A 14,424-nucleotide genomic window follows, 5' to 3' on the forward strand; every position below is an offset into this window, starting at 1 on the left:
CCTTCTGGCCGCCATGTCTTATGACCGTTACATTGCCATCTGCAAACCTCTGCATTACACGACCATCATGAATCACAGAGTCTGCATACTCCTTGTCTTTGCTTCATGGCTGGCTTCATTCTTAATCATATTCCCGTCACTTATGCTGTTCATACAACTTGATTACTGTAAGTCCAATGTTATAGACCATTTTACCTGTGATTATTTCCCCTTACTACACCTTTCTTGTTCAGACACAAAATTCCTAGAGATTGTGGGTTTTTCCTGCGCTGTGTTTACTCTACTGTTCACTTTGGCGTTAATAGTTCTGTCCTATATATATATCATCAGAACAATTTTGAGGATTCCTTCTGCTAGTCAGAGGACAAAGGCCTTTTCCACCTGTTCTTCCCACATGATCGTCATCTCCATCTCCTATGGCAGCTGCATTTTCATGTATATTAATCCATCAGCAAAAGACAGAGTGTCTCTGAGCAAGGGAGTTGCTGTGCTAAACACCTCAGTGGCCCCCATGCTGAACCCCTTTATTTACAGCCTAAGGAATCAACAAGTCAAGCGAGCCTTCATGGACAGGGCAAAAAAGATTGTATCTTTCTCAAAAAAAATGAAGAAATAAAAGTGTTATTATAATTAAAGGCACATGATGAGCAATTAAACAAAAGTAGGGCCCTTCCAAAGTTTATTAATATCTACACAGCCTCACTGGAGTTATTTTTTCTTAATTAAACTTTTATTACCAGCAGTTTACTGAGGAGACATATATATATATATATATATACATGTTTTTTCTATTTAAATTCCAATCCACCTTTCATGCATTTCCCTTCCTTTGAGCAGTCTTCCCACTCTGTAACCATGAGACTGGCCTCAGTTCTTATAAATATTTTTAAATACCAATTCTTTCAAAATCATACTAAGAAAATCAAAGAAATGCAGAGAGAGACCCAAGATCAATGAGTTAAAATTGTTTTAGGATTTTACCAGGAAACACTCTTTCAAAGAATTCAGAAACTATTGTCATGTTTAACATTCTTTTAATTTACTATATAAGTATCATAAATATAACTTAGTCTTATTAGAATGTTATAGAGACTATCCTCTCCATTTTATAGCATGGTTAGTAACTATGCGAAAAAAGTGCAATTAAAAAAATAACAATTAATTTTTTGAGAACTCTAAAAGTATTTCTCAAGTACTGAGTTTAACTTTTCTGTGCCATAATTAATTGAGAACACAATTATAAATATACACTTACTTAGGAAAAACTTGAAGCAGCCCCTATTTTTGGAACTCCATAATTACCATATACACCATATCAGCTCTTTTAAAAGCCTAAAGAAATAAATATTCCTAGATATAGATCGAGTACATATACTGTGTTTCAGTAATGTATTTAAATGCTTGATGTTAAACAGCTCTTTTTGAAAATCAGTTAAGTTATAAGTTTCTCATACCTTTTGTGGCTGTTTTGATATGAAAGCTTACACATACAATTCATTTAAGTGCAAAAGATGCAAAACCTTATTTGTTTCATAATAGACTTTGTTAATAGAAAAATCATTTTAAGGGTGCCTGGGTGGCTCAGTCAGTTGAACATGCAACTCTTGATTTAGGTTGTGGGATTGAGCCCCACATCGGGCTCCGCTCTGAGCGTGGAGCCTGCTTGAGATTCTCTCTCCCTCTCTCTCTCTCTCTCTCTCTCTCTCTCATGCACACACACATGCTCACACCAAAAAAAAAAAAAAAAAAAGTAATTTTAACAAAAATAAGTTACATACCCACTCTCACTGCTTTTATTCATTACTCTACTAGAGGTTCTATCCAGAGCATTAGCACAAGAATACTAAATACATTTAAAACTACTGGAAAAGAAGAAACAAATAAATCTTTCTTTGCAAAGAACATTATTTTCCTCCTATGGCCTTACTGCATTTACACTAAATGTTTCTTAACCCTGACATACTCCCCTCCCAGCTATCTGCATGGGATAGGCCAGACATCCACATTTCCCCTCAATAAGGCCCACCCCAATGACACTACTTGAAATTTAGTGGCTCCCCACTTCCAAGATTTTAAATTTTCTCTTCCTTTACAAAACATTAATTTACAAAAGACCATATAATGTACTAGTCAATTGTGTCCATTGCTTATTGTCTGTCTTATACCCCTCACCCCATGAAAGCAGGGATCTCTGCCCACTTTGTAGACACAGTGATGTGTTCCAGCAGTGCTGTGCTGGGACCTGCCTTTACACTTCCCAACAGCCAACTGTGCTTGTGTCTCCTCAATTCTGCATTCAGAAAGGCCACATCACCTGCCAGGGTGCAAGACTTTACGTCTGAAAAATTGATAAACTCTACCGATGGGCTCCTCACCTCTACTCACTGAGAGGCAGTTGTTAAACATTTACTGGAAGTCACTATTCCTCCTCATTTAGAACATGTGTCTGCCATGTAGTGGGTATTCAATAAATATTTTTTGAATAATGAATAAGTTTAAATAATGTAGAATGGCTCCAGTGTCCTAGCAATCAGAGCCCTGACTAAATATTTTGTCCAACAGAACCACATACTATTTATATAATAATGCACATGACATTTAGCTTTTAAAACAATGTTCAAATAAAATGTGTGTTTCATCGTAACTAGACAACTTTGAATGACAAAGAAATAATTAACTGAATATTTCTAATGCATTTGGTGCTCTTTTTTTCTTTTATTTTACATTAGGACACTTGACAACTACGTAAAAATCTATTTCCTTGATTTTTCATGAAATCAGTTATAACATTTCTAGTTAAGGTTTTCCTAATGAGCTTTCTAATGGTAGCAATGGATTCTCTAATGGATGCAAACCCTTGTTTTTCTCATAGAAAAATTCTTACAACTATTTGGGCTACACTTAATAATATATGAGATCCAACATCATCTGTCAATTGATAAACTTCTGAGAGTATAGATTTAATTTGTAGAAAAATAGTTCAATTAAATGGTGGTGCTCAGTAAGTAGGAGGCCAGTCAGACATCCTGAGAGGTGGGAGGGGACTTACCTATAAAGGATGATAATGTATCACTGAAATTAATTAGTAATATGCACTGGAATTATTTAGTAATATGATGTCAGTTAAGGTTTTCAGAGAAAGTCTTTAATAATTTTTTTCATTTATTTTAGAGATAGAGCATGAGTGGGGGAGAAGGGTAGAAGGAGAGAATCCCAAGCAAGCTCTAGGCTCATCACGGAGCCTGGGCTTAGATCTCTTTACCCTGAGATCATGGATCCAGACGAAATCAAGAGTCTCAACTGACTGATTGTTTTACTGGTTCATAAATATTCTCACAATGAAAAGATGCCATATGCACAAATATAAACAAGGATTTAATGGAAGTAAATAACATAATGAAAGAAAGTAGTCAAAAGGCAATAAAAGCCACATTAGCCGGAGCTTTGGGAAGGGTTTCCCTAAATTCAAAGGGCCAATACAGGGATAAATCTTCTCATGTCTTTAATAGGTTGTCCATTTCAGAAGGCAATCAAGTCACACTAGAAATCCATAGCAGCATTTTCTAACATTTCATTCTGCTAAAGAATTCTTCTCGGGGTTGCCAGAATTCAAAGGATATAAGGACACCAATTCTACTGAGGAAAAGTCCAGAGATTCTGGTAGAAAATGTGAATTCCTTGTATAATCAGAAGGGTGAATTCCAAGTCCAGCTCCCACACACTCATTATCACTCTGTTTAGGTATTTGCCTATTTACCTCATAAATTTGCTTTTATACTTCTTAATCAATGTTTATAAAAATGATTCACCTGTATCTTTAATGATTCTTCTCCTTGGCACTCAGTTTACTTAATGAATTCCCCTGGGCCAACAAAAAGACATAGTTAAATAGGTCCAGTTCCATTTGCATGGTATACATTGAAAGGAACATTCCTTATTTTCTATTTTTCAAAGAAGCATTTGCAGCAAAATATAGCAGTCCCTGAACCTAGGGAAAATACTACTTAGATTTTACAGATGTATAATCAGAATTACAAATTATTGATGTCAAATGTTTACATGAATAGAAAGAAAAATGGTTTAATAAATCAGTGTGTTGTACTCTATGAAAAGAGGCAAATGGGAGAGTACTTTACTAGCCAACCCAGGTGTAACTGAATTAGTACATGGAGCTTGATAAGAGATGAAAAGCCAGAATGAGTTGTACTATAATAAAATGTTTTCAGAAATTCATAGTATCAGTAATGAAGGATATTGTGAGTCACATAAAATTAATCTACCAACAAAGAGAATTATGATCCTTAAGAACTTGGAAAAGCTAAAACAACAAACTTCTTTTGAGAGCACAATAGAAACCAAGTCTTTTGCTAACTCAATTTAGCAGCTCTGAAATTACGTAAATATTTAAGCAAATCAGACGACAAAATTTGAGATTAAATCATCCAGAAGAACCAGAGTAAGTAAATTTTTCATTCAATATATATGTCTTCATTTCATACCAATATCTTCAAAAAATATTATTTGTATATGTTTGGGGATTTATAAACTTTTCAATATTAAAAATTAAATAACTGTTTACTACCAAGAGACTATTAATACAATGTTAAAGGAGGAACACAGAAATAAATCTTGGATTGTCCATTTCTTTCTAACTTGAAATCATATTCTGTTATAAAAGTAGGGTTTTTAAAAAAATTCCCAGGGCACATGGGTGGCTCAGTCAGTTAGGCAGCCCTCTTGGGCTCAGGTCATGATCTCATAGTCCATGATTTGGATAGAGTCCTGCGTCAGACTCTGTGCTCACAGCTCAGAGCCTGGAGCCTGCCTCAGATTCTGTGTCTCCCTCTCTCTCTGCCCCTTCCCTCCCCCTCTGCTTGTACTCTGTCTCTCAAAAATAAACATTAAAAAATGATAATAATTTTTTTTAATTCCCTACTGGAAAGGGTGTGTTATTTTGATTATCTACATGTTTATCTTCCATGACAATATTGTAAAAAAAAAAAAAAAATGTTAGGCATTATATGAATTAAACTATTTCCAGGATATTATTTATTTTAGTAATAGAAGGAATAGAAGGGTACCTTCTTGGCTGTTTGGCCTTTTATCAGACAAGGAAACAAATGATAAGAGAGAGATAACATCAATCAAACCCTTAAGAAAGTAATTTATGAGATGAGGCGCCTGAGTGGCTCAGTCAGTTAAGTCTCCCACTTTGACTCAGGTCATAATCTCACAGCTTCTGCATCCTAGCCCCACGTTGGGCTCTGTGCTGACAGCTCAGAGCCTGGAGCCTGCTTCAGATTCTCTGTCTCCCTCTCTCTCTACCCATCCCCACTTGGCCTTTCTGTCTGTCTCTCTCTCTTAAAAGAAAAAAATTTTATTCAAAAAGTGATTTATGAGAGAATGTGAACAAAACATTCCCATGGATAAACATGTATGTTCTAAGTGAGATGATTACTATAGTGACAAGTTGTTTAATCTTGTGAAAGTTCCCTCAACTATGTAGCTTCAAAATATAAAATGTGAGGGCAGCCTAAATCACTCCTATAAGATTTCAAATCCTATATTTAGATTATCCATAATCCAGACTAGTTTTTATAATATTGAGGTAAAGGAAAAATCATTAGAATATTTTTATGTTTTTATAAAAAAGAGAATAGTTACAAGCTTAATCTTGAAACATTAGAAGAAATAGCTTCTGCTTAAATGTTACCAAAAGACATTTTTTATAATCCATGGCCTGTGATTGTGTACACTCAACAATAAAAGATCAATCTTTAACTTCAGATCATGTTATTACTTGAATGTAAGGTCCAATAGAAATTGGACAGAGTTGCTGAAGGGGAATATGTGTTTTTGGCTTTCATAGATTATTCATCATCATGGATATTTTAAGATTTTATATCCTATCCTCAATCTTCTTTTAACTCTTTTATTTTCTATAGGGGAACATACATTCTCTGTTCAAAAGTGGGGAAAAAGGATCAGCGATGAAAAACCACACAGTACCCAAAGAATTCATTCTTCTAGGGCTATCTGATGACCCAGAGCTCCAGACTGTGATTTTTCTCTTTTTAATTATCACATATACACTAAGTGTCACTGGAAATTTGACCATCATCACTCTCACCTTGGTGGATTCCCATCTACAGACCCCTATGTATTTCTTCCTCAGGAACTTCTCTGTATTAGAAATATCCTTTACAACTGTCTGTATTCCTAGGTTTCTGGGCACAATTGTCACCAGAGACAAAACAATTTCATACAATAATTGCACTGCTCAGTTGTTTTTCCTCATCTTCATGGGTATAACTGAGTTTTATCTTCTCACTGCCATGTCCTATGATCGCTATGTAGCCATCTGTAAACCCCTACATTATGCAACCATCATGAACAAAAGAGTCTGCATTTTACTTGTCTTTCGTGCTTGGCTGGCAGGATTCTTAAATATCTTCCCACCAGTTATTCTTTTTCTCCAGTTAGATTACTGTGGCTCCAATGTCATCGATCACTTTGCTTGTGACTATTTTCCCCTCTTGCAGTTATCTTGCTCAGACACATGGCTCCTAGAAGTGATTGGCTTTTACTCTGCAATAGTCATACTGCTTTTCACTTTGGCATTAATAATTCTATCCTACATGTTCATCATCAGAACAATTCTGAAACTGCCTTCCGCCAGTCAGAGAAAAAAGGCATTTTCTACGTGTTCCTCTCACATGATTGTCATTTCCATCTCTTATGGAAGCTGCATATTCATGTATGCCAACCCTTCCGCAAAACAGAAGGCATCATTGACCAAAGGAGTAGCCATTCTGAATACCTCTGTGGCTCCTATGATGAATCCATTTATATATACCCTGAGGAACCAGCAAGTAAAGCAAGCCTTTAAGGATACTGTCCACAAGGTTATGTTTTTCTCCAGTAATTGAAGGCATTAGTAGCATTACAAGAATGAAGTGCTTGGAAATGTTTTCTGTTATTCACACTTTCTCAAAACTCCCTTTCCTTTACTCGGGTTATGTGTTTCCCCCTTTTTTTCCATCCCCCTATTACAATTTCCCAATCATGGAACTCAATAAATTTGATAATGTGAATACCGTGTCAGAATTTTCTGTACATTCAAAAGTTTTATTCAAATGTATTTGAATGAAGTAATAAAATTGGGTTGATGATTATGATTTTGAATGGGAGTGGTTTGATTTTGAAGAGACATGGGCTTTAGGTTGATGGTAAGTGTGAAGGAGTACATGCAGATTTCTGAACTTTTCTTTCTTATTAATAGAAATGAATGTCATTAGAAAATTTTGATTCTATTTGTCATTTCCATGAAATCAATTAAACATAATCATCAGGGGATTGGGAATAAAATATTTATTTAAAGGTTTTAAAAGATTAGAAACTCATACATATTAAAAATCTTTACTGATAATAATTAAGATGCTAATGAGGAAGCGGAGAAGCAAGAGAGACAGGGGTAGAAGATAACAAAATTTTCCAGCAATTCCTACACTCCAGATCTATTGTTTTCTTTGTATTGAAACATCTAATCCTGACAACAACTTTATGAGGTACTTTTAATTACTATTCTTTACAGGGATGCCTGTGTGGCTCAGCCGGTTAAGCATCCACCTTTGGCTCAGGTCATGATCTTGCAGTTCCTAAGTTCTCCAGTAACTGAAAGCATTAATAGCATTAGAAAATGAAGCCCGGTGTTGGGCTCTGTGCTGACAGCTTGGAGTCTGTGTCTCCCTCTCTGCTTCAGATTCTGTGTCTCCCTCTCTGTCTGCCCCGCCCCCGCTCAACCTCTCTCTCTCTCTCTCTCTAAAAAAATAAACATTAAAAACAATCTTAATTACTATTCTTTTTTAGTCAGAGGTATTTTTCTTTAGGTAGATCACATACCTCCAGAAATTAAAAAATACTTTCCTCATGTAAATATTATATATTTTAAACTATTTTAAACATTTAATCTACCTCTCTAAGACTTTAACAATCCCCTCAATTGGGTATGTTTTCTCCTCCTTTTAAAGAATGAAACATAGAAATTCATGGTAAATAAATAATATATATGGCCAATACACATTAGAGCAAGGATTCAGATCAAAGCTATGCCCCCCCAATTAAGCCATTGTACCAATTCCTGGGGGAAGAGAGATAGTTTACAATATAAACATTACAAGAAAACTTACAATTTAAGAATAGGATGCTATTTTTGTACACAAAAGTACTTACTTTCACAAGAGTACCAAATAAGTCCACCAAAATGCCACACTTGACTTATGGGGATTTGTCTCCAAAATAACATCTCTCAGAAATTAACAATTCAGAAGACAAGCACCTCTTGGAATTAAAGTTAGATCCCTACACCTAAAACCAGAAAATTGCTTTAACCAAAGAAACTCAGACTCCCAAACTTTTCCATTGGTAATCTCAGATATAACATAGAACTGTATGATAATGAATGTAGTATCTCATTGGCAAGGCTCTTGTCCTTTTTGTTTGAGCACTGAGTTATCCCCATCAACAACCACAGACATAATCATAAATTATGTGACTGACGATTTATTATCTCACTCATAGATATTATTTAGTCATTCTCCATCATTCTGAATTGAGTCAGAGTAAACCTTTGTATTCTTAAATATCAGAACTTTGCAGTGTTCATCATGCCTTACATCTCTCTCTGAGGGGAGATCTCCAGTGCTAAAATTCTCATGTTCACATTGCCTTTTTATCGCCATCTATAAAATTGGACGTGTATTGCAATAATTTACAGTCCTATAGAATCACATGAGCCTCCCTGTACAGTATGCTTATCAATATGGTTAGAAGTTTTCACAATATCCTAGAATTTCATTTTTCTTGACTATATTAACAGACTATGAGCATTTCTCTAGCAAAAGGAATATTTGTTCATTATTGCCTACCGAAGGGCTTACTGTAGTGTAGTCATTTACTCAAATATTTGTTATAATTTAACAAATCAACAAATGGATGAAAGTGTCAAAATGCCTACTTCCTATCTAAACTATTGATATCTCCTGCCTTGAAATTCTCATTCTTCTGCTCTGATATCTTATTTGAATAAGCTTCTCTGTCTGGGTTTTCTAGGACTCCTTGTTTTCCAGACCCATAGAAATTGCTATAACCCTTAAAATAATATCATCACCTATTAAATGCCTTCCTCAACAGACAGGACCTATCTTTTCTTTATAGGACTACCTCCTGGGAGCTCCACTGTGGACATATTTAGGGCAAAATCCTATCTTTTATTCATTAAGATACAAGATGGACCCCTATGACTCCCACGGGTATCACATTTTTAACTTGAGATGCTTTCATATAGACAACAGTTGAAATATAACAATGGTACTCAACAACATCATTTACTTAGTATGTATCGGTGGCTTCTTGAGGCAGATTTTTTTTTTAATTTTTTTTTAAACGTTTTATTTATTTTTGAGACAGGGAGAGACAGAGCATGAACAAGGGAGGGGCAGAGAGAGGGAGACACAGAATCTGAAACAGGCTCCAGGCTCTGTGCTGTCAGCACAGAGCCCGATGCCGGGCTGGAACCCACAGACTGCGAGATCATGATCTGGGTCGAAGTCGGCCGCTGAACCGACTGAGCCACCCAGGCGCCCCACACTTTTAAGGTCATCGTAGCAGTTCATCTACTCTATCATTCATTCTATATAGTCCCCACAAATACAATTCCACTTGTGCGACCTTGGAAATATTAGCTAAACTCTCAATGAGTCAGTTTCCTAATATAAAAATTAGGGAGAATAATAGGAATTTCATCATGTGGTAGCTGTAAATATTTACTTAGACAAGGTTTACAAAAGAATTACAAACATGCCTGTTACCTTCCAAGTGTCTAATTATTAAAACTGTTACTGTTATCTTCAATAATGTCAATTTAATTAAATGTCCTATAGCACATGCAATTTTCTCAAAAGTAATTTGGCTTTATGCATCACAACAGTGTCTGCAGGATAAGTGTCCTTCTACAGTGCATTGTGTGGTACTCCCTCATCTGTAAGCTAGAGATTACAATAATGCTTACTTGATTTATTGCTGTAATAATTGAGACTTCTCTGTTGAATATCCCCACTGTGAAACATTTTAATGAACTTACATGTTTTGATGTTCCACATTCTGTCAAATATACCTATGTCTATGCAAGGACTGCAAAAATTACATTATCAATTGTCCTTGAAGCTACGATTCTAAATGTAATTTTAGTTCTGCCAATCAGGAATATTCATAAAAGATACAAATTTTAGACTTTGTTGTAGTTAAGCATCTACACTGCTGATATAGATCATAGCAGATGACCCAAATTTGTAGAAATAGTTCTAGATTACAGAGGAGAAGACCCTGTGAAGACTCAATATTTTGAAACAGTTTTGAGATCATTCCAGGCTAAAATCTGCCTACAGGTCTCTTCAATAATTCCTTAAGCCATATATTACTCTATTGTAAACAGATTCATTTTTAATGAATTACAATAAATTCTGCGGTCTGCAACTAACTGCACTGGATATATAGAGAGCATATCCAGGTAACATACTCTCAAGGCAGTAAGAATCTGGAATCAATTTGTTAATCTGGTTTGGTCTGAAATCAGCAATGATTCTATCAAACAATGAAACACTGGTAGTCCACACTGACACATTAACAAGAACTCACCTAGAAGTAAATGCCTACTAAAAGCAAGGATGAATAAGATTGGTAGGAGGATTGATGCAGGAGCTGGCTGCTTCCAAATTCATCGGACAGCTTAAAGAAAGGAAATGCAATGTTAATGTTTCAAGTGTCTCATAACTGAAGAGATGACATAACTAATATTAAATCCTACAGGTTCCCTTAATTATCAAGTTGATTTAATTCACAGCCTCTGCACATGTCTTATGTGTATGCTAGGGCATTGATTGGGAAAAATCAATCAATTGGGAGCTGATCACTGGAATGAAGGCATCTCTGCGGATTCAGATAACTCTCCATTCCTGCATGTGAAAGTACCACCAAGACTCCCTTGTCAACAGAAGGAACCATCTTCCTCGACTTCATGAAGGTGACCATTGCATCACTTAGAACCTCTATAATTACCTCACGTGAAGGAGTTAGCTTCAAATTTTTTCTATGTGTACATTCACCACTCCTAGACCATTTTCTGGCCTATAATATGTATCAGGATCTAGTATTACCCAGGAGATGGTAAGCAGGTACAAAACCAAAAGGAAAAGGCATATTACATATTGAAAATTTTTACCTGTTTTGGACAGCTTATTTTAAGATAAACTTGGGAACTTATGTTTGGATGGATTTTCATGGCACGTATCCAAGAAAGAAGAGACATAAGATTGCATTGTGCTGAATTTTGAAATGAGTGCATCCATCAGAAATTCTGGGTTTGCTCCGCCACCTTAGATAGATAGGAAAGTTCCACTAGATTCTCATGTGACTACTGAATTCATGGTTCAAAGTTAACCTATAAGAAAAAACTGAAATGCCATAAATTCCTTAATATGGAGTTTACAATCAATAGATTGATGATACAGATAGTTTGGAAAGCACACATCATGCTCAAGCTACTCATTAGCCTCTAAACTCTATTCCCTAAGACACCAAGAGTTGAAACAAATACAATGACCTTTTCCTTTTTTAAAAACAAGGAAAAGAGGAAGAGGGGTTAATGATTAAAGTGGGAGATGTTATTATTAAAGCATCCCTTAAATATCACCACTAATGTCTCCTTTCAGTCTTCAAATGATGAGAGCAAGTTATTACACAATATTGAAGCATGTGTAGAGTGGAATAAAAATGGCCATCCACCAAAGTTTGCTTTGTTTTAGGAGATTCAACATAGAAGTCTAGGATAGAATTAAAATGGCCAGCCCGCTGAGGTGATTCTTACTCATTAACAGCAGCAGCAGCAACCACAATAATCATAATGTCTTATCATGGAAGCCTGATGTGAATCATCATGAGGAATCACAAACTTTCATCCAAGGCAGATTCAAATCAGTTTCTAGAAAAACACCATCCTCTGTGAAGCAGAAAGTATTCTGTTACAGTTTAAGAGTGACTCTACATTCCAGTTGGTTAACATATAGTCTAATATTAGCATCAGGAGAATTTAGTGATTCATCACATGTTAACTAACTGGAATTTAAAAACTTAAAACTACAAAACGAAAGAATATATGCATCTTTAGAAACAGAAAGTAGACAGTGATCACCTATGGCTGACTGGACTGAGGAGAATGGAGATGACTGATAATGGGTATGGAGTTTCTTTCTAGGTATACAAATTCTCTAAAATTGATTGTGGTAATCGTTCTACAACTCTCTGAACGTACTAACAAATACTTCAAATGAGTGAATTGTAGGGGCACCCGGGTGGCTCAGTCGGTTGAACATCCGACTTCGGCTCAGGTCATGATCTCGCGGCTCGTGAATTCGAGCCCCGCATCAGGCCTGGAGCCTGCTTCGAATTCTGTGTCTCCCTTTCTCTCTGCTCCTCCCCCTCTCATGCTCTGTCTCTCTTTCTCTCTCCTTCAAAAATAAATTAAAAAACATTAAAAAATTTTTTTAAATGAGTGAATTGTACGATACATGATTTATTTTTAAAAATTAACAAGTACATCACAAGTAAAACAAACAAACAAAAAGAATGACCCTACAGGTTTATGACATGCATACAGTGAATTTCATGGTTAATTTAAAATGGCTAGTTACTAGAGGAAGAAAAACTGAGCCTGCTTCACAGATAGTTCTACCTCATATAATATAATTGCTACAGATAATCTGCTGAGTCAATGAATCCCATTTAGGAAGGGCCCTAAACCACGGTTAGGTACAATGTTTTTCCAGTGGGAAAATTCAAGGGGTATATCTTGTCCTTGTTTCTAAGAAGTTTACAGCTAGTTAGACGTAAGATGTTATACTGTTTCATGAACATTAGTCAATGATGTGTTGGATAGCAAGGGGCTTAGAAATATCAGAGTATCAATAACAAAGAGAATTAGGAAAGTGGTACTTGAATGAGCCTCTCATAGTGGAACCAGAATATGGTTTGTGGCCCATGTGACTTTCCAACAAATACTCGTCTGAAAAGAGATTTATAGTGATCAAGAGGATAAGATGCCCCATTTTATGAAAGCTATGCAGTTTTCCTTAACCATTCACTTCAATATTTGATTAGTAGGCTCATGGATCAGAATATTTAGGGGAGGCTGGGTGGCTCAGTCTGATAAGCATCTGACTTCAGCTCAGATCATGATCTCGTGGTTGGTAGGTTCAAGCCACGTGTAGGGCTCTGCCCAGAGCCTGCCTTGGATTCTGTGTCACCCTCTCTCTCTGCTCCTCCCCAACTCGGGCTTGCTTTCTCTTGCTCTCTTTCTCTCGGTCTCTCAAAAATAAACAAACATTAAAAAGCTGTTTTTATTGTATTTTTACTATATTTATTTTTGAGAGAGAGAGAGAGCAGGGGAGGGGCAAAAATAGAAGATGACACAGAATCTGAAGCAAGCTCCAGGCTCTGAGCTGTCAGCACAGAGCCCAACACAGGGCTCAAACTCATGAACTGCGGGATCATGACCTGAACAGAAGTTGGACACTTAACCCACCCAGGCGCCTCACATTAAAAAAATTATTTAAGGTTATTTAGGTGTTTGTGTCCCAAGTGACTTATTAACAAATACTCATCTGAAACGAGGATAACATGACCCATTTTGTGAAAGCTATTCAGTTTTCTGAAACCATTTACTTCAATATTTGATTAGCAGGCTCATGGAAAATATGGTTATGGGGCAATGATTACATTTATGTGTACGTTACCTGGATGTCAAACCTGTGAGTGCTTGAGACGAATGTTGAGCTTTTGATTTTGCTCAAATGCTAGAGGCAATAATCAACTACCTTACAGAAAACTAGCAAGTTTAGACTCCTTTCTTCATGGAGGGGACTACAATGTGCCCTTCAGAAGAGGTATTTATTCTAAGTATATATTTGTTTTTGCTTTGCACAGGATTCCTTCCAGCAATACAATCTGTAGGTACCTATTTGTTTTATCGAGTCATGATGACCTAAAAAAAAATTTATTCTGAAAATGGAACTCATTTGACAGTAAAAGAAGTGAGACAACACATTGATTTGTCTTACTATGTACTATGTCATCCAGAAATAACAAACATAAGAGTAGCTATGATGATAAATTTGGGGAAATATAAGAAATAGGAGTACTAATTTAATAATTGGGGCTTGTAGGAAAAGTCTACATGCCAAATATCCTCAGGGATCTTATTACAATCACTTATTAGAATCACTGTTTAACTGCTATATGAGAATGGAACATACATGAGAGGCAGATCAAGTATACCTTTATGCAAGAATATTTTGTTTCCTCAAAAATGAG

The 14,424-nt window shown here is 35.9% G+C and overlaps 2 protein-coding genes across 2 annotated transcripts; both read left to right on the top strand.

Moving 5' to 3' along the window:
• Positions 1 to 4: 4 nt before the first annotated feature.
• LOC121023536 (olfactory receptor 6C1-like) lies at positions 5 to 1,621 on the top strand (the record flags this gene model as incomplete). Its single annotated transcript, XM_040465496.1, has 1 exon — positions 5 to 1,621. A coding segment is annotated over one exon (612 nt), but the record flags the coding sequence as incomplete, so codon positions are not given.
• Positions 1,622 to 5,349: 3,728 nt separating this feature from the next.
• LOC121023535 (olfactory receptor 6C3-like) lies at positions 5,350 to 6,963 on the top strand. The gene has a single exon (XM_040465495.1). The coding sequence runs from the start codon at positions 5,991 to 5,993 to the stop codon at positions 6,927 to 6,929; it is 939 nt and encodes a 312-aa protein (XP_040321429.1). The 5' UTR covers positions 5,350 to 5,990; the 3' UTR covers positions 6,930 to 6,963.
• The last annotated feature ends 7,461 nt before the right edge of the window (positions 6,964 to 14,424 follow it).

The sequence above is a fragment of the Herpailurus yagouaroundi genome, unplaced genomic scaffold, assembly GCF_014898765.1.
Source record: "Herpailurus yagouaroundi ecotype Mexico unplaced genomic scaffold, PumYag 559, whole genome shotgun sequence".
In the NCBI taxonomy this organism is placed as follows: domain Eukaryota; kingdom Metazoa; phylum Chordata; class Mammalia; order Carnivora; family Felidae; genus Herpailurus; species Herpailurus yagouaroundi.